The 24,335-nt window shown below is 46.4% G+C and overlaps 2 protein-coding genes and 1 non-coding gene across 3 annotated transcripts in view; 2 read left to right on the forward strand and 1 right to left on the reverse strand.

Moving 5' to 3' along the window:
* The window catches only part of LOC145500975 (uncharacterized), a 72,214-nt gene that overhangs the window by 19,858 nt on the left and 28,021 nt on the right, over positions 1-24,335 (forward strand). Inside the window, exon 2 of the mRNA XM_081480550.1 lies at positions 146-279. Within this exon, the coding sequence (XP_081336676.1) occupies positions 249-279 (31 nt within the window). The 5' untranslated portion in view covers positions 146-248. The remainder of the gene's footprint in view (positions 1-145; positions 280-24,335) is intronic.
* Trnam-cau (transfer RNA methionine (anticodon CAU)) lies at positions 9,179-9,250 on the reverse strand. Its single transcript has one exon. It is a non-coding gene; the product is annotated as a tRNA-Met (tRNA).
* On the forward strand, positions 15,836-18,522 carry LOC145500658 (uncharacterized protein F54H12.2-like). Its single transcript, XM_081480173.1, has one exon. It carries the CDS (start codon positions 16,753-16,755, stop codon positions 18,133-18,135), a length of 1,383 nt encoding a protein of 460 aa, XP_081336299.1. The 5' UTR covers positions 15,836-16,752; the 3' UTR covers positions 18,136-18,522.

The following is a 24,335-nucleotide window of genomic DNA, read 5'->3' on the forward strand; positions in this document are numbered from 1 at the left end:
TTCATTGCGTAGTCTCACTTGTCGACGCCATTTTGAATTTCGAAAATGCCAGATTGAAATCGTCCACCGGACGTTTTCGAACTCTGGATCGAAAGCTCTTACATGCACGACTCATGATGGTGTCCCTTTAAAAATTCTCTTTTAGATGTTTCGAGAAGATTGCAATGTGGTCGGAACGCAGACGAGTTGATCATTGGATAAATCGATTATATTACAGAATTTTCACTGGCTTGTAGTCATCATGGTACATGAGCCATTATACCCTGCTCTACGAATATGGTAGGCTACGCGTAATATTATTATTATTATTATTATTATTATTATTATTATTATTATCATCATCATCATCATTATCATTATCATTATCATTATCATTATCATTATCATTATCATTATTGTTATTATTATTATTCATTATTTTTTATTTTATTTTATTTTTTTTTGGGGGGGGGGGTCGTTTATATTTCGATTTGATTTTAGTTTTCGATGTTTTGGGGGCGTTTTACGCACTTGGATATGAAATGATCATCTCTATCATCTCATATCTAACCCTGAAACGCATCAAATGTTTTCCGTCCACACGAGAAATTTGAAAACGTACCAACACTGGCCGTTTTGGATTTGCGCTTGAGGAAGACGGGGGCAAGAAAATCACATGATTATCATAACGCCATGGTTTTCGAAAAGTTCCGTTTTTCAAATGTTTTCCGTCCACACTTAAACGCAAAGCCAGGGTTTTCAAATTCCTCTGGTTTGAAGAGCGTTTTCGAAAAGTTGTTACGGTAGGCCTAACCGGAGAAATAAAGCTGCGTTTTCAGAATTCTCCGGAGTAGTGTCACGGGCCTAACAGAATGGTTTCAAATCGAGAGGATTGTACAAGACATTTTTTTTTAATTACATCTAATTAAGTCGGTAAAATTTATGCAATGTACAATTTACTAGGAATTACTTACACCAAATGAGCCTGCGAACAGGCTCCGGCTGAAAGGGTTTGACCGCGGCTGGAAGAGCCGAGAACGAACTGGCTGAAAGCGGGGTGGCCGAGGGGGGGGGGGATGGGGGGGAATGGGGTGGGGGCTGGGGCGTCGTCTCCCCTCCTTTCTCTTCTATCCCTTTTCTTCCCGCTTTCTCTTCGCCCCATCCACGACTAGAGAGCCTGTTCACATGCTAACACTAAATACGTAATAGCAGTTGACACCACGTCTTTGTTTTCTAGGTCTTGGCTTTGTAAGGCTTTGTTAATTGCCTTGGCCTTCTTTTTCTTGGTCTTTGTTTCCAAGGTGATCGTTATCCCTCCGTGCCAGTTTCCGCTCCATTTACCCATACACTCTTTTTTAGAATATTGTTTTGTTTGTGTTTTCGGCCCAGGCGCGCAGAATATTTTATTTTCTGCCGACATATTCTTAGCCTGCAGTACACGTGGATTAGCGGGCTCTAGCGCGATACGCGAGTGCGCGCGCGAAGCATGAGAACGAGCCCGAAGCGTGAGAACGAGCGTGAAGTGCGAGGCGAGAAAAATCCGCCGGTAGTCACACTATTATTTATGCTCTACTGCTCCCTTGAAATGATTGGCATGAAAGAATGAGAGAAATCAAAACAATTCAATTTACTGGCGCGAAAAATGTCTCAAGTAACCAATTTACAAATGTATACATGACGCAAAACAGTCAACAGACGTGAACATCTAAATTTAGCTAAATTTAAATCGTGTGGTGCCAAAACGAACAAAGGAGGTATAAACCTAAACATCGAGCTGAGGAGACGAAAAGCTCGAACAAATTCAGTACGCAAGAAACATAACTTTGACGACGCAGAACAGATCTTTAAGATTCTCGAAGTAACACTACAGCAGTCTCTGGCAAAGCCGGACAAAGCTAAATATGATCCGTGGTAACAAGCCACATAACTTAACACAGTTTTAATCTGACAACCGGGCCCGGCGTCACAATATAGAATGCAAGTAATCAACATTGACGATCACCGACTTTGTCCCTCTAGAGCGAATAACTAAAGAGATACAACATACGTTTCTGCAATAGAAATGAGACAAGAGAAGCCACACTTAACTCGGCACATGGCAAATTACAGAGGTGTTAAACTCTGCAAAGCGATAGATAACAGCTGAAACTATGCAGAGCTCTGACCTCTAACAGTCTAACGGCTCTACTCTACTTTTAAAAGTGCCCTTCAGAAACAAGTGAAGAACAAAATAAAAGGTTGAGAGGTTGGAATTTATAAGGGAAATGTCACCAGCAGTAAGAGTCCGTGTAGACAATGTGTAGACCTGTCACCCGAATCAAACACATTTTCTTTTTTCTCGCGTCTGACGTCACGTGGCTTAAAGCAACCAATCAGCAAAAACCGTTCGCCAAGCGAACGGTTGGAAGAGTATAAACAATGGTGTGGCTAGAGGCGGATTTTTCTCGCCTCGCGCTTCGTGCGCGCTCGTGTATCGCGCTAGAGCCCGCTAATCCGCCTGTTCTGCAGGCTAACAGATTCTTATTTTTCTTGTGAATGGGTCTTAGTTTTCCTTAAAAAGCTATTTTTTTTTTACCAAAAAGATAGATTTCCCGAAAATTAGGTACAAAAATGTTCCATATTTTAATTTGGCGCATGCGCATAAGCCAAAATTTGGATTTTATTTTTGCAATTGCCCAATCTCGTTCCCAGAGTCTTCGTTCCCCTTGACCAGCGGTCGGTAAACGAGAGCTCTGGGAGCAACCATTTCAGGCATGCGCCATAGATGCAGACTGCGCAGTGAAACCGGATAGGCAGAATCACCAGAATTCGGTTATTTCAAAATGGTTGCTCCCAGAGCTCTCGTTTTCCGACCGCTGATCAAGGGGAACGAAGACTCTGGGAACCAGATTGGCCGGCGATTGCCCGTTCCAAATTTCTTTCTTGCCCCTTTTCTTTCCTTTTTCTGGGCCCTTTTTTTCTCGCTACCTTCTGTGTTTCATATTCTTTCTGGCTGCCGTTAAAGTGTTAATTATGGGCAAAGCCTGGAAATGGGACCCTGTTCAATTCTAGGTATGATGGGCCATTTTACCACCATTTTTACACCAAAACTGTTAACGTTGTTTTTCAATTTGCTGCGTCAGGATACCGTCGACTGTTGTGCGGATAGATCTATCCTAGCTCTACTATCTGCTTTTATAAAATAACTGAGATACTACGCACGCTCTGATTGGTCAATAGAGTTGCTAAACCTATGTTCTATTGTACAGGTAAACTACCGTTCTTGATCTATAGCAGCTCTACGCGGGAACTAGAGAACTCGGAACTCTAGCGATAACAAATGTAATAAACAGTTTTGTCTTTCGTATTCACTGGCTGAGATATCAATAACAGGAATATCTTTTCATTAAACAAACACATGGAAATTTGAAAGGAAAAAAAGGACCAGAAATAGGTCGTCATATAGAGCTTTATCTTTTTTTCCACGGCAAAAATTTTATGCCGACTTCGGTTACGCTTGAGATTAAAATTAAGGAAGTTTTAACCCCATTTTTCGGTGCTTTCCACGGTCTGTGGAGGACGAAGTCAGCTGGGCCTGACTGATGAATTTGGGATGTCAAAAAAGCAGGGAAGAGATTTCTTTCTATCATGCATAACACGATAAATGAATTTGGTTTCCATAGTACTAAGCTTAGCTTTCAAGCAATAGTTTCATTTGGCAAAATACCGAGAAACACGGACTTCATAGCCTTCAGCATAAGTAAATAAATTCTGAATAAATTTCGGAAGCAGCGTTTCTGTAAGTAACCTTTATTCCATTCGCAAAACTTTGGAAAGTTATCGTTAAACAATGCGTTGAATCACTTCGCCAAGCACATGAAGTCTGGACTACTTGCACACTTTTAGTACAGCCTTTTACTTTCGTGATGACCGATTCCACCTACAAATACTGCATTTTCCCGTCAGAACACTTTTGAGATAATTAATATGCTTTTTGCCTTTCACCGATAATCTTTCCCTTTCCTTTCTTAAAATTTTCTTAGCGTGAAGTGTTTTCGTCACTTTGCCCTGCGGATTTCGTGTTCGGCGCGGAGTCTGTGCTTTCATTCTTTCAGTCGCTGTGATTGGTTTGACGCGTCATCTCATGAATATGATGAGAATAAGCGACTTGATCACAAGAGTACAATAAATTTTCCTCTCATTGACAGACTTTTTCCATAGTTATTTCATAAAAGCAATAGACCACTCTTTCTATGGGTTTACTGGCGCAATAAACCACGCTCTTCAACACAAAAATTTTTATTGTTTTCAAAATCTCAGCCCTGGGTTTATTTTTCATTAATGTATCGTTAATTTCAGCCTCGATATTCTTATAAATTATATTCTGAATTATATCGTTATAAATTATATTCTAAATTATAAAGGTAGTGTATTTGGAAAGCTCCGAAATTTATGGCTAAATGGAAAGTTTATATAGTGACTAATAGAGTATTGGATAAGTTCCTTGTTCTCTAATAACTCTGCAGTGAAAGGAGAACAAATCATTTTCACCCTAGATATAATGAACAAAGACAAGAATCTGGAATAAGCATCCCGTTTATTGATAGCTACATAGGCAAAGTACAGGAATGATCGCTATATAAAGCAGCGAGGATGCAAGACTACTTACAAGCTCTCAAATATCTAAAATAATAACTTATCTGAAAATTACAGCAATTGGAAGAGGTAAAGGATAACAGAGACAGGAAACTTAGCGGAATGGTAACGAGAGATGCCGTCAAGTGACCTTGAAACTGCAAAAAAAAAAAAAAAAAAGAAAGAAAGAAAAATTCCTTCTTTACCTGACAAATAACAAATGGTAAACGCCATAGCGTGCACTATTGAGTTATGGTGCACGCGGGAGGTAGCTAAGCACGAAAGAAGCGTAAGAGTCGCACGAGGCGATAGCCGAGTGCGACTCTAGCTTCTTGAGTGCTTAGCAAACCTCCCAAGTGCATCCATAACTCAATAGTGCACGCTATGGCGTTTACCATTTGTTTTATAACATAACATTGAGACATTGGAACAACAGAAGTCCTTTTATTGAGCTACATCACAAAAAAAATGTTCGTGTAGTCTTACATGACAAGAGAAACCGAGCGCGCGAAAATTCATTCATGACAACCGACTGCACACCAGTAACTCAATAAAGATTCATCTTCAAACAACTGTGAAGGCAGTTTCGCATTTCTGGCAGGAGGTCGTCGGTCATCACTTTGGAAACAATGTCTGTCAAAAGATTTGCTTTGTAAACATTAGCACACACGTCAGCAGCGTACACCCATGGCAAATAGTAGACGCTAAATTAACCAATCAGAGCGGGCGCTTTGCTTTAGTTATGTTATAACAAATAATCACGCGCAATTCCGAAATAACTCTCACGACAAATACCAATGCAACGCATCGCGCAAGTGAAGTGTGCATTCCTAAAAACGAGAAAATAAAACCGTTAATTAGCATATTTTTGTATTCGTTGGACGAATGGCATTTATCGTGGAAACATGTTTCATAATTTGCTCAGCGGACCAATCGTCCATAGAACTGGTTGATGACGGGTACCTGTATATTCGCCGGAGCTACAATATCGCTTTTAAAAATGTCACGAAAATGTTTCTCGATCCCTTACAGAATTCAATTTCGCCGAATTCACATCACTGTTATCTTATTGATCGTCTGCTGCGGACTCGCTTTGGTTTTGCATCTTTCGGGTTATGGATTATTTAATTCCAGCTCTCACTTTGAGAAGACTCTGCGAGTAAAATACGTCAAGCAAGTTGGAAACTACAGCTCGGCCTGTCGACTGCCTAATCTGGATCCGTTTCATCCAAGCATTCTAGAATTTGTCAAAGATCTCGGCAAGTTACAGTGTAAAGGAGAGAGATATTCCTTTTTCATTAATGACCTGCTTGAAGTGAAAGGACAAGACATATACTCTGCGCAATACAGAACAATTGAGAGACCGCACGGAGATGATTTCAAGGTGGTTCTTTCCGATGCTAAGAGCTTGTCGAATGAAGCGGAGACCGGGAATAGTGAAAATAGTGCAAATACCGGTGAGAATTAATTCAATACTTTCTCTGATGTGCTCTATTAAGGCTGGTTTCCAGATAAACGCGACAATCGTTGCGAAACAGCTCAACAGTTTTTTACATGTACGACTACCTTTCCATTTGATGGCTGCCATCGCTACGATCCTTGAGATAGAACTTATAAATAACAAGTCTTTCATTTTCAGCTACACTCTTATTTTATAAGGATATTGTTTTTCCGGCCGAGGCTGAATATTCTTATTTCCTGCTGATTTTAGGCTGAAAATATTCTTGTGAATATTCTTATATCTGATACCGTATGAAATTTTTGCTTTCGAGTGTATTCGGGAGATTTTCACGGTTCGACTTTTGTTCACTTTTTATCAGTGTTACTTAGGTGTGGCAGAGTGACGGATGACCAAAATTCAGTGGATTTTACCGACCTGGTCGACCTTTGAATTTAGTTTTGACCCTACGATTTATCCTACGGTTGATGATTTTACGGCTACTCAGCATGCGAAATTAGGTAACTTGAGTAGTAAAGCACGTTAATAGGGGCCGTAACCAATCAGCGTGCAGGGATTGTACCACGTGACCAAGATTTTCCCATACATTCTTTTAAATTGTAAAATCCAAGATGGCGCCTTGGTAGGCAAAACATGGCGCCCGTGACGTCACACATTTCGCGCATGCGCAGATAAGGTGTAATCACGTACATGTCCAAATAGGGCACTAGCCAATGCCTGAAATCGAGGTTTGTATGGGGGTTATAAAAATGGGTTTGCCTGAGTATCGAGTGAGTATTTGTTTTTGTGGATCGACAAGAAAAAATGAAGCTACCATCAATGGATAGCAAGGCGAAGGTGGAGAGTGTTGCTGAAGAGGTGTTGCTGCACGACAAAGACTTTGCAGAGAGAGTGTTGGATACCGTTCATGAGGGTATTCTTGGAAGGATAATGAAGAATGCCGTTTCTGACGCCATGGATGTCATCCTGAAGAAAGAAGTGACGAAGCTGGCGGATGAGGTGATGAGGTTCCGGAGACTCCTGTCTGAGAAGATGCTTGCTGACCAGACAAGATCGTTTAAAGACCCTGTGTGTTTGGAGAATTTGCCGGATGGATTTTTGGCCGGATGGAAGGAGTGGAAGGGCGATTGTGCCAATAGAGAAGAGTTAGCGTACCAAGCATTTGTTAAGGAAATTTCACCACGACAACCCACAGAGTGAAAAAACATTTTTAATAAAGATCCTTTAACGAGAGAATATACATGGTTTGCTGCGTGATATTTTTCATCATGTCTAGGGCTTGCACGTCATGGGTTCCCAGGTGCATTAGGGATAGCATCATGGTCTGGGGGGCGATAAATTCTCCGTGAAGACCTGAGGAGGATTCGAACACGCGTCCGAAGGGCCATATGTCGGAGAGGTCTTTTCTCAGGTACCACGGGTAGGGAAAATGTTGGGCTAGGAAGAGGAGCATGACATCTTCGTCTGGGTGTGGTTCATCTAATTTGATTTTACAGGCCAGGGGTCTCTAGGGAAAAAATAAAAAATTTTTTTAAGGCCACTACTCATTTTTAACCATGAGACCAACGAAGGCTTACCTCTTTAGGACTTGGGTTAGCGAATGACATGAGTCTGAAAAATGGAACAACAACATTTTTTATTTGGACACGCCTTAATTTTACATAGTGGGACGTGTGCAAGATCCTAGTGACATGCGCCCTTATTACAAGAACGATTTAACATGATTGACACGTGACAGGGCCTCAGTATAGTGGTTTCCCAGGAAGACGGGTTCGTAACGGTTCGTATCCATGTTGATGTACATGCCATAGATGGCACCGCAACAGGTTTTCCAGACGCACCCTAGCCCCCAGGCTTCTCTCAACTGTCCCTTGACGGGTTTTATTGATTTGTCGTGGGTCCCATTTTTACTCAATTCGAGGATCGGTCTGCGGCAGCACGGTCTTTTTTGTTTGCATACGTAGCAATGGTCGTGTTCCATGTCTGAAAAAATTTCATAATAATTGTTGGTAGACGTTTCGTACCCAGTCTACGTGAATCACTAGATCATTTATGTCGTCCTCGTCGTCGACCCCCAACCTCTCTTCGAGGCACAAAAGATCTACTGCGTCAAGAGCCACCCCGATGAAACCTAAAAGGTTTTCTAGGTCACCGTACAAAGGGGTCTCTTCTTCATCCTTCATCCACTCGCTCACTAGATTTCTCAAGGTGTTTAACTCGGAATTACAACGCTCTAACGCTTCCATACTCACTTGGGACGCTTAGAATCCCCAGCAACGTGACGGTCCACAGTCTTCTATAATGAGCGCCCATACAATGACTTAGAGTGAAAGTGAACAGGTCGGTCCGCTCGTTTTTATACGCACGGTAGGATGGTGTCCAGTCTACGACCGGGGGGCGTGGTTGGGGGATACCCCCCTATCCCCTGGGTCTACTCAGACCACGTGACTTCTACTCGAGCTGTGATTGGTCGGTGTGTGACTTCATAAAGCGGATCGACCTCGTTTGCGCTTCACTCTGAGTTTTGAGCGTCACTATGGCCCTTAGAGAGATTGGTCTGCAAAACCACGTGCCGAGAAAACCTGATGTGACTTACGATGAGGCGATCTATATGATAGACGAGGCATGGACCCGTTTTTACGAAGCGATGGATTTCCCGATCCGAGATTTGTTGTCGGGCCGTCGGTGGTTTATCCGTTTTAAAAACTCGAGCCAGCTCGAGGTGATGTTGCACCAGATCCTGTTATTCGTGGACGAACAGCGTGAGAATTGGACACGTAGCAGGCGCCAATATCGCGTTGCGGAGAAAGTGTTTGGCAGAACTTTGTTTAATGCCATCAAGGCTATTCGTAAGAACCTTGTTTGGAACGAGACAGTGAAGCCGCCTGTAGACAGGATCACGTTTCACCGAATGATGTTGTGCTACGGTTTCGAACCGTTTCAGTCCAAGTGGACTCGAAGACAAAAGAAGACGGCGAGACGCTATGTCAGTGTCATTGACTTTTATTACAGCACATTTAACAAATGTAATCAAGTGACAATGAGATCTATGATAGATGCAGATGATAGGTTACCTAATGTGTAGAAAAAATAAAAAACGGAGTGTTTTTAAAAAACTGTGTGAATGGGCGGGGCGAGGTTTCGATCCTCGGACCTCTGGGTTATGAGCCCAACGCGCTTCCACTGCGCTACCCTGCCATTCTTAGTTTGGGTTCTGTCCATGAATCAGTATGTCTTGGGCTATCCCGCGTGGGTATTCGTCGATCCATTGAAAGAACTTGCAGTTACGCTTGGGACACTTGAGATAGAGCCTGTCTGGGTTGGACTGGGAGTGGGAGGTGGCTAAGACCAGTGACTTGTTGCATAGACATCGGAAACGGGCTGGGTCAATGTTCCTGTAGCATGGGTGGGTCTGTGCGTCGACGCGTTGCAGGTACGCACTCACACCTTCCCTAACACCACAGGTCACATAACACTTGGTGTAGAATCGTTCGGAGGGACATCGGTAATACTCAAACCAGGTACCCCCTTCTTTGGTTTTCACACACCCGTATTTCATGGGTACCATACAACGTGGGCAGATGGGAACTTGGGGATTCATTTGGTTCAGGAACTGATCGGGGTCGAATTCCTCCAACACTTGTACTTCGGTTGATTCTCCTCGGTGATCCACTTCAGGTGGTAGTTCTATGAGGTTGTCTTTCTTGAACCTATCGAGTCCCAGGGGTTCCAGGACTTGCATGGTTCGAGGAGGTGATTCACTGATCACGGTCAAGCATCCGCCTTGAATGGCAGGTAGCTTTTCATTGTCTATATGATGAAAATATAGAGTTAGTATCCCAACAAGGTGTTTTCTCGTAGCATGGTTTCTAGGACGTGTCTGGTTTTTCTAATGTTTTTGAGTGTCAGCCTTTGCCTTCGCAGGGCATGGTTACTTTTCATGTCGCGTTTGACTTCTCGGCGTTTGATAGAAAAGGCGCTCAAGGGTTCCGAGAAGCCTTTGAGTGGTACGGTGGTCCAACTGACCGAGTCAGGTGTGATCTCTTTGAGGAGGACGCGCTCTTTGAAACGGAGTCTGGCACGTGGTTTTTTAAATAACCATCGATCTAAAGTGGATTGTAGTTGTTTACCTTCTCTTTCCACTCTCTTGGGTAACATCAGTTCCAGTTTCTTTTTGGACATTTTTTTCTTTTTCTTGACGGGTTCGACGTGTGAATCCATGACGACTTAGGCTGAAAAGTGACTCGTGAGGGAATGCGTTGTTCGACTTTATAGTCAATTTGGTGACCCAATCAGAGCCGTGTCATGTGCATGTCTTAGTTTCGATTGGTGAATCTGAATTGGTGCACGTGATCAGTAAAAGTACGCGTACTGAGTGAATGTGGAGGTGCCGCGCGGGGGTATAAAAGGAGCACGCACGACGCAGTGAAATCATTCGCGGTGATGAATCCTAGGATTTTGGATGAGAGAGACTTGAAAGAGATACTTGAAGATCTGAGAGAACAGTTGAATCGAGCTTCTGACGTAGTGGATTCAGTCGAAAAAGAAGGCGAAAGACCGTTACACGCTAGGATAATTGAATTGGAATTACGTCTTGTCTCTCCTTTGTACTATAGGCTACAGAGGCACTTGATTGACTGGGGTGTGCGTGATTGCTATCCTCATTTGTCTGGCTTGGAGATCACGAAGCGAGCGGATCGAGAAGGAAAGAAGTTTAACGAGTTTGTCTGAGGGTGTCAAGATGAATTACTATAGCAACTCGAACCAGATTTCTGATCTCGTGGAGCAGATCGTGGATCAGAAGGTACACACTTTAAGAGATCTCGATGCCATTCAGGATGTCCGTGTGGACCTGTACATTTTTGACAATCTCTTCGAACCGTTAGGTCAAATACCCGATAGTCTGTGGTCTTTTGAGCTCTTGATGCGACGTCGTCCTGACTGGGGTGGTACTATTTTGGAGATGATGAAGAAGAACGAACACGTGTTTTTGTTCTGTGGTGAGTGGTGCCGCGTGATGTACAGAAGTGGTAGCGGTCAATTCAAATTCATTTATTGTCGTGATCCCGTCCTGGACGCCGAGCGGACCTGTTTGATCGCCACGAATCAACTCACGTACAGGATGAGCGAGGCCATCCGTGATCTGTTCGAACCCTTGCGGTTCGCGCGCGATCTATCACGACGGGTGTTGGAGGCAGACGAGAGTCCCAGGGTGGCTGAGTTACTGACTTTCAGAAAGGGAGATTACAGGGAAACGTGTCTGAAGTTGGAAGAGTTGATCTACGATATCATGCATCAGCGTAATCTGTGGAAGGATCGGTTTTTCTTTAGTGCCATTGAAGCGGATGAGGATGACCTATGTGGTGAGTGTAAGGAGAGTATGCGACAAGCATTCTATGTGAAGGGGAACGAAGCTGAAGCCCTGAAGTGGAGACCGGGTAAAGGGGAATGCTGCAGGAAAAATTGTAGATATTATGCCATGGATACCTACGAGGAAGACTGTGATAATGAGCACGCACGAGATCTTAAGAACAATGAACATGTTGATTACTTTACAGATTCAGACTAAGTCTTTTGCCTTCTTTTTCGTGTTATCCAATCAGAGTCGATTTTTACGTAAGAACCAATCAGGCACGACGTTTTTGTACCTATATAAGAAAGTTTGAAATAAAAATTGGGTTTAAAAATCATCATCATGTCTCATGCTTTGAGTTGGTTGATCTCGAGAATGTGCATTACCCTAGCCGATCGTTGGTGTTGGACGACCTTGTGTTACAAGTGCGCTAGCGTCTATGCGCGATACGGTGGTGAGCCCGTCCCTTGCGATGTCAGCGATTCGCCCTTGGAGGTGTTTGACTATACCGACGTCGAACCCAACGTAATGCGTTTTGTGGTTTATATCTTGTGGTTGAAACGTCAACCCGATTCATTTAAGAAGTATCTCGAGGTACGCGAGCAACGTTTCGAGTTGTGGAGACAGTGCGTGTACAAACTTTATCGACTATGAAGAAAGGTCAAAAGAAAAAGCCGCTTTCGACCGGAACGTTACTGGGACGGTATCGTGATCCTTCCAGACCCGGTAGTCTGGGTGGTCTGACGCGATTCGCTAAGGCCAATAAGATCTCTGTACCCCGTGCAAGAGAGGTCCTGCAGCGTGATTTGGGGTACACGTTGCACAAACCACGACGTCGTCGATTTCCCACGGCCCCTGTAGTGGTGTTCGGCATCGACGAGCAGTGGACGGCTGACCTGATCGAGGTGGTCAACATTGCCAGGTACAATCGTGGGTATCGTTATCTCTTGACGGTGGTGGACGTGTTTTCCAAGCACGCCTGGGTCCAACCCTTGAAGAGCAAGACGGGTAAAGCGGTGACGGAGGACATGTCTAAGATCCTGAAAGGAGGTAGAAAACCCCTCAATCTCCAGACGGACGACGGGAAGGAATTCTACAACAAGACGTTTCAGGATTTGATGAAGCAGAAAGGCATTCATCATTTTTCGACTCGGGGGGATACGAAAGCCAGCGTGGTGGAACGGTTCAATAGGACCCTGAAAGAACGTTTGTACCGGTATTTCACCGTGAAGAATACGTTGAAGTTTGTACCTGTGTTACAAGAGTTGGTCCGAGGGTACAATCGATCGTATCATCGCAGTATCAAGATGGCTCCCGATCAAGTGACTTTAGCCAATAGCGATGACGTCTGGGAGACTCTTTACGGAAAGAAAAAGGGTAAAAAATCAAGACGACCTCCACTCAACGTCGGGGATCGTGTGAGACTGAACAAGAAGTTCCGTCAGTTCAAGAAAGGGTATTTACCCGGTTGGACCGAGGAGGTGTTTGTGATACGTAGGGTGCGTCCGGGTAAGGTCACTACGTACAAAGTGGAAGAATGGGACGGCACGACGGTCGAGGGCACGTTTTACGCGCAAGATTTGCAAAAGGTGAACGTGAAAGACGACGATTTGTTCCGCATCGACAAGATCGTCAAACGAAAAGGGGATAAAGTCTTGGTACGCTGGAAAGGTTGGCCAGTCAAGTACGACAGTTGGGTGGATAAAAAGGGTTTGTACGTGACCCAAAAACCCAAGACGAAACAATGAGAGACTTTTACGTGCAGTTGATGAGCAATGCCAGCACGAACGAGTTTCCGGACAACAAGGCCAACAGTTTCAAGAACCGTCTGCCGAACCCGCTCCTGTTTGAGTCCGACAAGGAATGGAAAGTGGGTTTGAGTAGTGTTTCTTATCCGCCTCCACCCCCTCGACGTTATACACAACTGCCTCACCGACCCCACCTCTTCGAAGACGACGACAAGCTGTTGGAATTTAAATGGAGTATGGAAACACAAACACAGAGTTCCGACGGTAGCTGGTTTCCTCGACCCTTCCGTAACACTTTTACAGTCAGGGGGTCTGACCTGCACGAGGACCGAGTCAAAGTCAAGAGTGGGAAAGCGCTCCTGCGATACTTGGTGGGTCGTTACCAAGACCGTCTGACGCACTTCATGGAAAATGAAAAAGAAACTCTACGCGCTACAGACGGGAAGAAGTACTACGCTGTGTTTCGTTGGGAAGGGGACTCTTTGATCATCGACAACAGCGATACCTTCCTCAATGAAACTCCTGGTGACACAGTACTATTGCGTCCTAAAATATGGTTTGGTCCTGAATTGGTCAAGAAACTCAAGTGGGTGGAAAAGACTGGACTTGCCGATTACAGATTGAGTTATCACGTGATTAAACTCTTCAAGGACGATGTGGTGCCCGCTTTCAAACTCGATTGGAAGGATCAAAGCAACGTGCAATCCACGAATTTTTGGAACATCACAAACGACGGGTCCTTACAGCTCAGCCCCTATTGCAATTGGCGCATCGACTATCTGGACGAGCTCTACGATCAGCGCTATGGTGGTGACGTCCAAGTCAGTCATAGTATTCGTCCGCCCATGTACTTGTATTCGAATGTAGGTAGAAGCACGATCACGGGGAATCGCGTGACGGATCTCTTGAGAGAAGTCCCTCACGACCCTGACAAGGTGACGTTCGAACCCACTCACATACAATATAAACCCGTACGAAGCAACGTGATGGATATATTGGAGGTGCAATTGGCCGAGAACGATGGACAACTGGTGGATTTTGCCTCGGGCGTGACCTCGGTGACATTACACTTTAAGGATGGTTGAGCCTCCCAGTGAACTTTACGTGCAGTTGAGGAGCGATGCCAGCACGAACGAGTTTCCGGACAACAAGGCCAACCGTTTCAAGAACCGTCTGTCGAACCCATTGCAGTTGAGAGAACCTGGATGGAAAGTGGGTATCAGCGACCTCTCGTTTCCGTCCACGACCCGTAAGATGGGCTCGAAACAGGATATTCTGTTTCAATTCTGGTGGATCGATATGGTGGATGGGTCTAGAGACATGTACATGTGGGTCATTTTTGTGCTGCGAGAAGGTGATTTGGACTTCACGCCTAGGTCCGGTACCGAGTTCATGAACGCGATACGAGATCGATACCTGTGGAGATTGAGAGATCGAACGGATGTAGGCGCGACCATGTACAAGAAAAAGAGCAACGCAAGCGATCCTACAGAATTGCTGTACACGGTCATGCGTCGGGCCGAGAAGGGAGAATGCGTCATCGACAACTCGAGAACGAGCACTACTCTCGTGATGAATGGTGATACCTTGTATCCCCGGATGTCCATCGGTATCGAATTGGCCAAGAAGATGAAATGGGTCAAGATGGGTACGTTGGATAACGGACAACCGGGTTACGTCTTGGGACCCAACTTGAGAAAAGAATTTCCCAATGAAGTCGTACCCAATGCCACGGACTTGATCGTACCTGCTGATCCTGGCGACGAACTATTTTACAAGATCGACTCGCTAGAGTTACAATTGAGTTGTTTCATCAATTGGGTGTTCACGGACCTGGACCGTAGTTACGAAGAGGCGTTTGGTAAGAACCGTCGTTCCTTGTTCGTGCATTCGAATTTGGCGCAGAGTATGGTAGTGGGGGATCAAGTCACGAATCTGTTGAAACAAGTTCATTACGATCCGAACGTCGTCGACTTTCAACCGAGACACATCCTATATCTACCGGTGCGATCGTCCGTCTTGGACATTGTTGAGGTGCAAGTCTCTGAGAACGACGGACAACTAGTGAACTTTGACTCGGGTGTGACCACGATCACGTTACATTTCAAGAAAGGATGAGCGATTTTTACGTCACCTTACCCAGCCACAGCAGCAAGAGCGAGTTTCCGAAAAACGTAGCGAACCATTTCAAGATCAGGTTGCCTAATCCCATACGTCTGGATGGACAAGGATGGAGAGTGGGGATGAGTAGCATCGCTATGCCGGATGCTCAAGTGACGCTTCCTTCCTTGACGCCGACCGATCCCCAGAATAAAAAAGTCACCTTGGCCTATTACGCATGGAGACGCCTATTCGGTAGCGGACATGATCTGGGAGGCGCTTACTTTGATACGGACGATATCAAAGAGGTGTTCCACAACGTGGACGGCGTCGGATTCATGAAGTCCATGATCGCCTATTTCCAGAGACAACGCGTCTTCAGTGACTCGGGACCCAAATTGGGAGCCAAATATGTCACGTCTGACGGTAAAAGAACCTACGTCGATTTCAAGTGGGAAGGCGATGAACTGGTCACAAACAACGAGGATACCCTTCGACCCCTCACCGACCTGCCTGCATTACATCTCAATGTCGACCTGGCTACGAAAATGGGATGGCTCAAGAAGAATGGAAGTTCGTACGAACTGGGACCTAACTTGCAGATAGAATTCTTCAAAGATGAAATTCCCGACATTGCCGTCGTAGGGGACTTACACGACACGGATGGATTACCTGTTTTTTGGACGGTCGTCAAATATCCGACGGGATACAGTTTTTTGAAACTCAGCATCTATTGCAATTGGCGTTTTCTGAACCTGAACAAGGCGTTCGAAGTCGTGGTGGGGAACAGTTCGCGTTCCCTGTTCGTGTACTCCGACGTGGGAGGCAGTGGCGTGGTGGGGAATCAAGTCACGGATTTACTGAGAGAGGTCAACTTGATTCGAAAAGGGGCCGGTACTCAGTATTTCGAACCTTATCACATTCAATATATTCCCGTGCGCAAAGACGTCCTCGACATTATAGAGGTGCAAGTGGCTGAGACAACCGGTAAATTGGTGACGTTTGGAACTGGTAATACGATCGTGACGTTACACTTCAAGAAATCATGATCGGCGGAGCACTAGTACGATTTCATCCCGATAAAATGAGGCAATCTGGAGACGGATTCGGACCCATGTGGAAAGACGTCAAGAAACGAGGTCCTACCATTCTAAGAGACGTCTTGACCGAGACGGCCATGGAGGGTCTGAAAGGTTTAAATGCGGGTGGCAAAGGAAAAAAGCCCAATTGGAAAGGAGGACTTGCAGGGGTCAAGAGAGGAGCGACAAGGGCCGTGAAACGTAAAGCAACGCAAGAGCTACAGCGAGCGTTGTCCAAAAGAGTGAGAAAAGACCTCTTTGGAATATGATTCCCATCTACTCGAGGCGCGTGAGACGTATCCCTGTAGGGGTACGCACGTATAAAGGCGGTTCGATCCTCCGCGCACGCTCAAAACTTCCAAACTATCGTTGGGTACAGTCCGCACTGAGAAGGAAACGAAGACGACCTAGACGACGACGATGACGGACATGGTGGCTCATGCCAGGTCGGCGGGGGTTCGTAACCCTCGCCTGAATATGTTCAGTGTCCCTCCCACGGATCTGAGCATGGCGTCTCGACGAGTGGTGAGAATCAATCCGTTCAATACGGGCATCAACCCTGTGACGTTTCAAGTCGACCCTCAGGAAGACTTTATCGACTTGAACGAGAGTTTCTTTGAAGTGGAATGGGGTGTCAAGAAAAGTGACGCTTCGAATCTGCTGGCTGCTGATATCCTGGGTCTCGCCAACAATATTGCCAACACCCTCTTCAAACAGATCAACGTGAGATTGAATGGGACTCTGATCAGCCCCCAGACCGATACTTACCACTACAAAGCCTACCTAGAAGCACTGTTAAACTACGACCGAGACGACGGTGAAACGATCCTGGCACCCAATGGGTGGTACAATTGTCTCGGTGTACCCGACGATGGAGATGGCGATCAATTGACTGCCAATAAGCTAAATCCATCTCACAATGATTACAAAGCGCTACCTCAAGATCTCAAGAACTTAGTCGATGCGCGAGTCCAGTTCCTAGGTGGAAAGAGAGTGACTTTGAGGTTCAAACCTTACCTGGAAGTGTTTCATCTCAGCAAGTTAATGGTACCCGGCGTTCAGATCCAGATAGACATGTACTTCAATGACCCAGCTCTGTGGACCATCCGATGGGGCGGTGCCGCTTCCCTAAGACTGACCGAACCCGACGTGAATGTGAGATTGTTCCTGTCTCAAGTGAGAGTGACTCCCTCGGTGTACCGAGAAGTCATGTCTACCATGAAAAGTGGAAGAGTGGTCACTTACCCCACGGTGAGAGGTGAAATTCGCACCTACTCTCATCCCAGCGACGATCGTCATTTCGAGTGCAACAATCCTTTCCACAATCAGCTGCCTAATAGGTTAGTAGTGGTGTTGTTGAAACAAGCTGCCTTTAATGGAACCATCACGGAGAGTCCGTTCAATTTTGGAAGATTCAATCTGTCTTCCATCAAACAATTGGTGAGAGGTGAAGAATACCCCTACGAGACCTTGGAGCTCGATCACGATGGGGACGAAAAAGATCAGAGAGGCTACTACAGATTCCTCCAAGCCTCGGGAGCTTTGTGTAGGGGAAAAGGAAACATGGTCAGAAAAGTGGACTGGGGTCACGGCAAGAGATGCAACCTGTTTGTATTTGACAACACAGCCAACGGATGTTTGGACAGTCCAGTGTTGAACCCCAAGCAGTCAGGCGAGTTGCGTCTGATGATCGATTTTGGAGCCAACCCGGGAGAAAACCTGACCGTCTTGTTATACGCCGAATTCGAGAACTTGCTAGAGATCAACGAGAACAGAGTGGTCACCTACGACGTGTACCAATGAGAGAAGAAAAATGGAGAAAGTGGCCTTGAATAATTTACAATTGGATCATTTGGCACGAACGAATCCGTCCCTACGCTGTGTCTTTTACGGGACGGTGCCCTGCGATCGCCTTCCCAGGACAGTACCTCAAGAAGGACCGACAGCTTACATCGTGAACACGGACCCTCACGACAAACCGGGCGTGCATTGGATCGCTTTGTGGGCCGACAAGGACAAGTGCGAGATCATGGACAGTTACGCCCTGCCGTTGGACGCGTACGGAACCGTCCAACCTCTCCAAGCGTGGTTGGACCGTCATTTCAAGTACCATATTTACAACGGCAAGAGTTTACAGTCCCTGTTCGGTCAGAGTTGCGGCGACTACGCCTTGATGTTCCTGATCGACCGAGCCGAGGGTCGTGACATGAACTCGTTCTTGAATCGTTTTAAGAAAAACGAGTTTGTAGAGAACGATTGTAAAGTAGGACAGATGTTGAAACGTTTGATCGTGGACGAGTTGGACTGGCGCAAGATTTGTAAAACCCCGTGTCACCAGGACACGGGCGGTTCCTTTAGAGGAGTGCGTCATTTGTTATAAAAAGATGTTTGAAATAAAAAAAAGCGTTCATTTTGAGTTGTAGTCATTCATGGATCTGCAGTTTAGAGGGCATAGATATTTGGACGACGTGATAGCCAATTTGGAAAAACGCTACGGAAAACCGGGTAAAAAAGCGCCTCAACCGAGTGCTTTCAACATGGTACGAAAAAAACAACCCCGACCCGCAAGAAGAGTCGCTCTTCAACCGGCTCCAATGGCTCAAACGGCTCCAAGGGGTGTCCTTAACACCGGTGCATTACCTGCGACTGTGACCACGCGTAGGAAACGCAAGAGAGACACCAAGCCTATGCTTTCCGAGAAAGAAGATAGGAAAAGAAGAATGAAAAGGAGGCATTGGTACGAAGACAAGTTCGGAGACTTGAGAAAATTCGCTAAGAAAAAACCTCGAAAAAAGAGAGCCGCTGCCCAGAGGGCCATGGCCAAGATCAAGAGTCGTGCAAAGAAAAAACCCATCTGTTTCAATCGTAAGGTCACCCTCTTGGGTCTCTTGAAACGCATCCCTGCCGTCAAGACCCCCTTGTCCAAGTTGTTCCGATAAAACACCGAGCGTCTCGAGACCCTGGACCATTTTCTTCGAGATCATGGAACGACGCAAAGCGTTTCAATTTCACACTCCGTCGAGTTTGTTGATAGCGGGACCGTCAGGCTGCGGCAAGACGGTGTTCACCACCAAACTGCTCTTGGAGAACGACGACTTGTTCCGAGAACCGCCCCATAGTATTCATTACTGCTACGGTTCGTGGCAAGAGGGTTTCAAAAAGCTCAAGAAGGGTGGGGTCAAGTTTCACGAAGGCATCCCAGACAGCGACGAGTTACCACGATGGTTTCCTGGAGGAGGCGTGTTGGTCCTGGACGATCTGATGGACGAGGGTGGCAACGACAAGCGCGTGTTGGATCTCTTCACCAAACACTCGCATCATCGGAACATCACGGTGATTTACTTGTGTCAGGATCTATTCCCCAACGGAAAATTCGCCAAGACCATTTCACGCAACGCGCATTACATCGCGGCCTTCAAGAACCCTTGGGATCAATTGGGGATACGAAATTTACTTCTGCAATCGTTTCCCACTCAATGGCAGGAGGTGTTGGACACGTTTCGCAAGGTCACCGATCGACCTTACGGTTACATGCTATTGGATCTTCATCCAGCCAGTCAGGACGATCAACGCGTCATCAGCCGAGTGTTAAAAGACGAGGGATTCGTACGATGCCATCAGTTTACATCATGTTGAGGAGCGAGGTCGAGTGGTTTCCGCTATTCATCCACCTGTGTAAAAACAGGCTCAAATACATCATGAATCCCCACGAGCTGGACTACGAACCGATGAGACAGGTCACCGAATGCGAGAGTTACCGTCAAGTACGGTCCATCATCAACGCATATAATGGGGAAGGTTTCGATTATTTGGTTCATAAACAACGAGAACTCGCCGAGAAGAAGATAGAAAGAGAAAGGTACATGGATAAAAGTGAGCTCTTATGGTAGAGAGATGAGCTCAACAATCGACAGTGACGAGTTCAACCTATCGGCTCTGGACGATTATTCGCCTTTGGGGTCCCCATTTCGAACGAGTACTCCCGTTCCCCCTTCACAACGATCTGAACTGGCGACACCACCCCTGCCCAATGTCTCGAACGTTGGAGTAGGTACGTCACAGACCAACGTCCCTGCGGGTGTCGGTAGCGCTGTCCCAGGACCCTCGCGCTCCAACGTCACAGTGGGGGTCGGTTCAACACCATTGGCCAGACCTACCAGAGGAGGGAAACGACCTAGACGCGTCCCACGTCAAAACACGCCAACGTCGTCCAGTGATGCTGGGAGCCGCAGAAGAAGTAGCGCCAGTGATAGGAGCGGCGGAAGAGGCAGCGGCAGAGGTAGAGGCAGAGGAGGTAGAGGTGGAGGCAGAGGAGGTAGAGGTGGTGGCGGAGGTGGAGGCGGAGGAGGTGGCGGAGGTGGAGGAGGTGCAAGTAGTAGCGGTGACGACTCCACACCTCCTTCTCGAGGTGGTCGTAGAAGAAGGCGAGGAGACCGTGTTCTCAACCAAGCCGAGATGCAGCAACAACTGGAAGAGATTTTGCAACAACAACAACAAACGGCTGCAGGTCGTCGCATTGCAGGTATCACGACCACCAACACGATCACCACCACCTATAAAAACGGACAACGTCCTACCGTGACACGCAATTCGACCAGTGTACGTAACTGAGAAACAACCATGAGAAGACGCCGTATTCGCAATAAAAGGAGAAAGCAGTGGGGTGGTGCTATTACAGGTGCCTTGTCCACGTTAGCGCCGGTCAGTAAAGGTGCTGCCTTGGCATTGGCCAAAGCCTTGGGTAAACGCGCAGCGAGAACAGGAATCCGAGTTGGAAGGGCCGCAGCCCTTGGTGCCGCCACTGCTGGCGTTGGTCGAGGTGTACGAGGACTGTTGAGACGCAAGAAAAAACGACGACCTAGACGATGAAAAAAAGTATACGCACTTCGGTCTGTCTATTGGATGAACCTTTCACCACCGTGGTGTAGTTGGACTCTCTGAAACGTTTGGACGGATTGTATGCGTTCTATCACAAGTATTGGTGGTGTCGAAGACAGATGTTTGATCATCACAAATTGTGTAACGCCATTCTCAACGGACTGTCCTTACTGTGTGTGGCAGCGAGTATCGTCTTGGGATCCGTGTGGAAAGACGGTTACGCAGCGATTGGACTGACGGCTTTCGCCACCTTACTGAAAGGATGGAACGATTTCAAGAAGTATTCGTTCAAGATGGACATGTCCAAGTTCGCTTACACGACCTACGAAAAGACGCTAACCGAACTGAGGAACTACGCGATGGTCGGTGTGGATGAATTGGATGGGTTTTTGACCAAGATGCAAACGTTGGACGACGTGGTGACGGATTTCACACCTCCCACGTACGACCGATACGTTCTAGACTACGACACACGATTTCATCACGTGCCGCTATAAAAGTGACACGTGATAGACTCTTGTAACTCATAACATCATGTACGTAGGACGTAGAAGAACGTTGAAAAGGAGGAGTAAGAAGATGATGATGGGTAAGAAGAGGAAGATGACGCGTAAGAGACATAAGGGCGGTATTTTTCCCTTAGCAGCTCTCATACCCGCTCTGATAGCCGGAGGTAAAGCCGTGGCGTTGGGTGCCGCGTCAGGGGCAGCCGGTTTCGGTGCCAAGAAAGCACTCGAAGCCGCTACGCGAAGAAGACGATAAAAAGAGGTTGTACAATCCACCAGGACTCACACGATGGAGCGGTTACGACGACAACGTCGTTTCTTGACGGGCATCCTGAAAGAAGCCAATCGAAACAGACGTCAACAGATGTTGCAATACGCCGACAAAGATCAGATCAACGCCATCAGCGAGATGGTTTTCAATTTGCTGAAAAAGAGGATACCCATAAACGCCACGACTTATGGGAAACTGAAAAGACATAAAAAGGTTTTGCGCGAAGTGGGTCGACGCAAAAACTCACTCAAGCGTCGAAGAGAGCATCTCCTGAGTCAGAACGGTGCCGGGTTCTGGAGCGGATTACGCGGTTGTTTCAAAGCATGTTGTGTACGGTGAAAGGACGTAGTGAAGACGGTTACCCTTTGGAGGGTGTCGACGTCGTACCCAATTTTCCCCCGAGAGAAGACGAGTACCATACCATTCCTAAGCTCGTGCAGCTGTTGCAAGATGCCAATCGACGCGAAGCCCGATGGAAAGACTCGTCCGAGTACTGGGGTAGAAAGTACCACGCCCTGTATCAAGAATACATGGCTTTAAAATTCGATGACTTTTGTCAAACCTGTCAAACGAAACGAGATACCACGCCGCCTGGTGGGTGCATCGAGTTGTGCAGTGAGTGCGGGAAAGGCAAGCAAACCGTTCAAAGTCTCAAACTCGAGTTGGAAAAGAAAGACGAATCCATACGGTACTGGCAAGACTGTTACGAGACGGCCTTGAGAGAATTGTCCGAGTTTCCTGACACGACCCTGAGTCAGCAGAAGGTATGAACGAAGTCATGATGGTACCCGTTGAAGATTTCAATCGATTGCAAGATTATTACAAGGGTCAGATTACAGAGAATGCCTTGTTGGACAAAGCGGGTCGTTTGGCCGCCGAAGAACATCTCATCTTGAAAGACAGACGTATTCCAGACAGCATAGCCGTCAAGATGGCCAAACCCCTCGCCACCGAAGAAAGTAAACTGGTGAAACGTATACGGACGGGTAAAACCGGTCCTATCTCGTACCAAGGGACGACACAACCCGAAGGCATGGTCGACACCCCCGTCGAAAATCTGTTGAAACAGATCCTCAAGGGAGCCAACAAAGAACCCGCACCTCCCGTGATCATCAAACAAGAACCCCTTTCCACGACAGGTCTTAAAAAGGAGCTGAAAACGCCCCAACCTCCCATTCAATCCAAACCCAGCAAGAGGTCGTCCAAGAGTTTAAAAGGGAGTGTGAAAAAAGCAGCCCTTTCCGCAGGAAGAAAGCAGTTACTGAGTTCACTCGGTATTGAAGACGACGACGGTGGTTACAGTCCCAAAGGCAAGGCAAAGAGGTACAAGAAGGCCAAGAAGACAGAGGCAGAAAAGTTACGAGAAGGGTGGGAAGATTGGGACGCACCCATAAGACGAAGACTGAGATATGACTCGGATTAAGAAGAAAAAAGCACCCCCTATGAGAAGAACACGACGCCGTCAACGAGGGTATGGGATCGACATCCAAAAATGGTTGGGAAAGACTGGGATCGAGTTTCATTGGCCGGGTTATCAGTACATGGGACCTGGTACCAAACTGAAGAAACGTCTAGCGCGCGGAGACCCCGGGATCAATCGTCTGGACCGACTGGCCAAACAACACGACATTGACTATTCCAGGGCCAAAAACTTACAGGACAAATGGAAAGCCGACACCAAGATGATCAAAGCCATCGACAAATTACCCGGACGTAAAACCATGACAGAACGCGTCGTTAAGAAAATCATGCAAGCCAAGAAACGTTTGAAATTGTAAACTTTATTGTTGTAATCATTAAAGAAAAGTTACACTCTTTCACTCTTTGTTGTTTTTAATTCAAGACTCACACGTCATACCATCGTGGTACAGAGTATCAGAGACATGCGAGGTCACAAACAGTCGTTCTAACCTTATTTGACCCCCGAACGTGGTCGAAGATATGAACAACAATCTAAACCTAAGTCTGGGTATGAAATTGTACACTCTATAAGGGGTGTTGAAATAAAACATGCGATACACTTCCATGCGTATGTGATCGAACGCAATCATATGGAATGGCAGGAACACGGTGCCGTGAATGTACAGGGGGCTTCGCCCCTCTGAGTTCAGCACAAAGTTCTCCAACTCGCGATAGTAATGGAACCACACCGTGACCGGAATGGGATATCGCAAGTGATTCCACGAACGCGTCAAGGAATTGTGCGTCTCAAAGGGTCTTCCCGTGTCTCTGAAATGCAAAAGGTCATCCCGAATTCTTTGACGTTGTTCATACACTATAAAAAAGAAAAAAACAGTGTCAGTTCCATAGGCCGTCCTCGTTGTAAATAGATGGTCCTCCAGGAAAGG

Source organism: Orbicella franksi, chromosome 10, assembly GCF_964199315.1.
Source record: "Orbicella franksi chromosome 10, jaOrbFran1.1, whole genome shotgun sequence".
NCBI lineage: Eukaryota > Metazoa > Cnidaria > Anthozoa > Scleractinia > Merulinidae > Orbicella > Orbicella franksi.

Excerpts from the sequence above, each read along its gene's own strand:
- LOC145500658 (XM_081480173.1), top strand. The coding sequence starts at position 16,753 with ATGACGGACATGGTGGCTCATGCCAGGTCGGCGGGGGTTCGTAACCCT.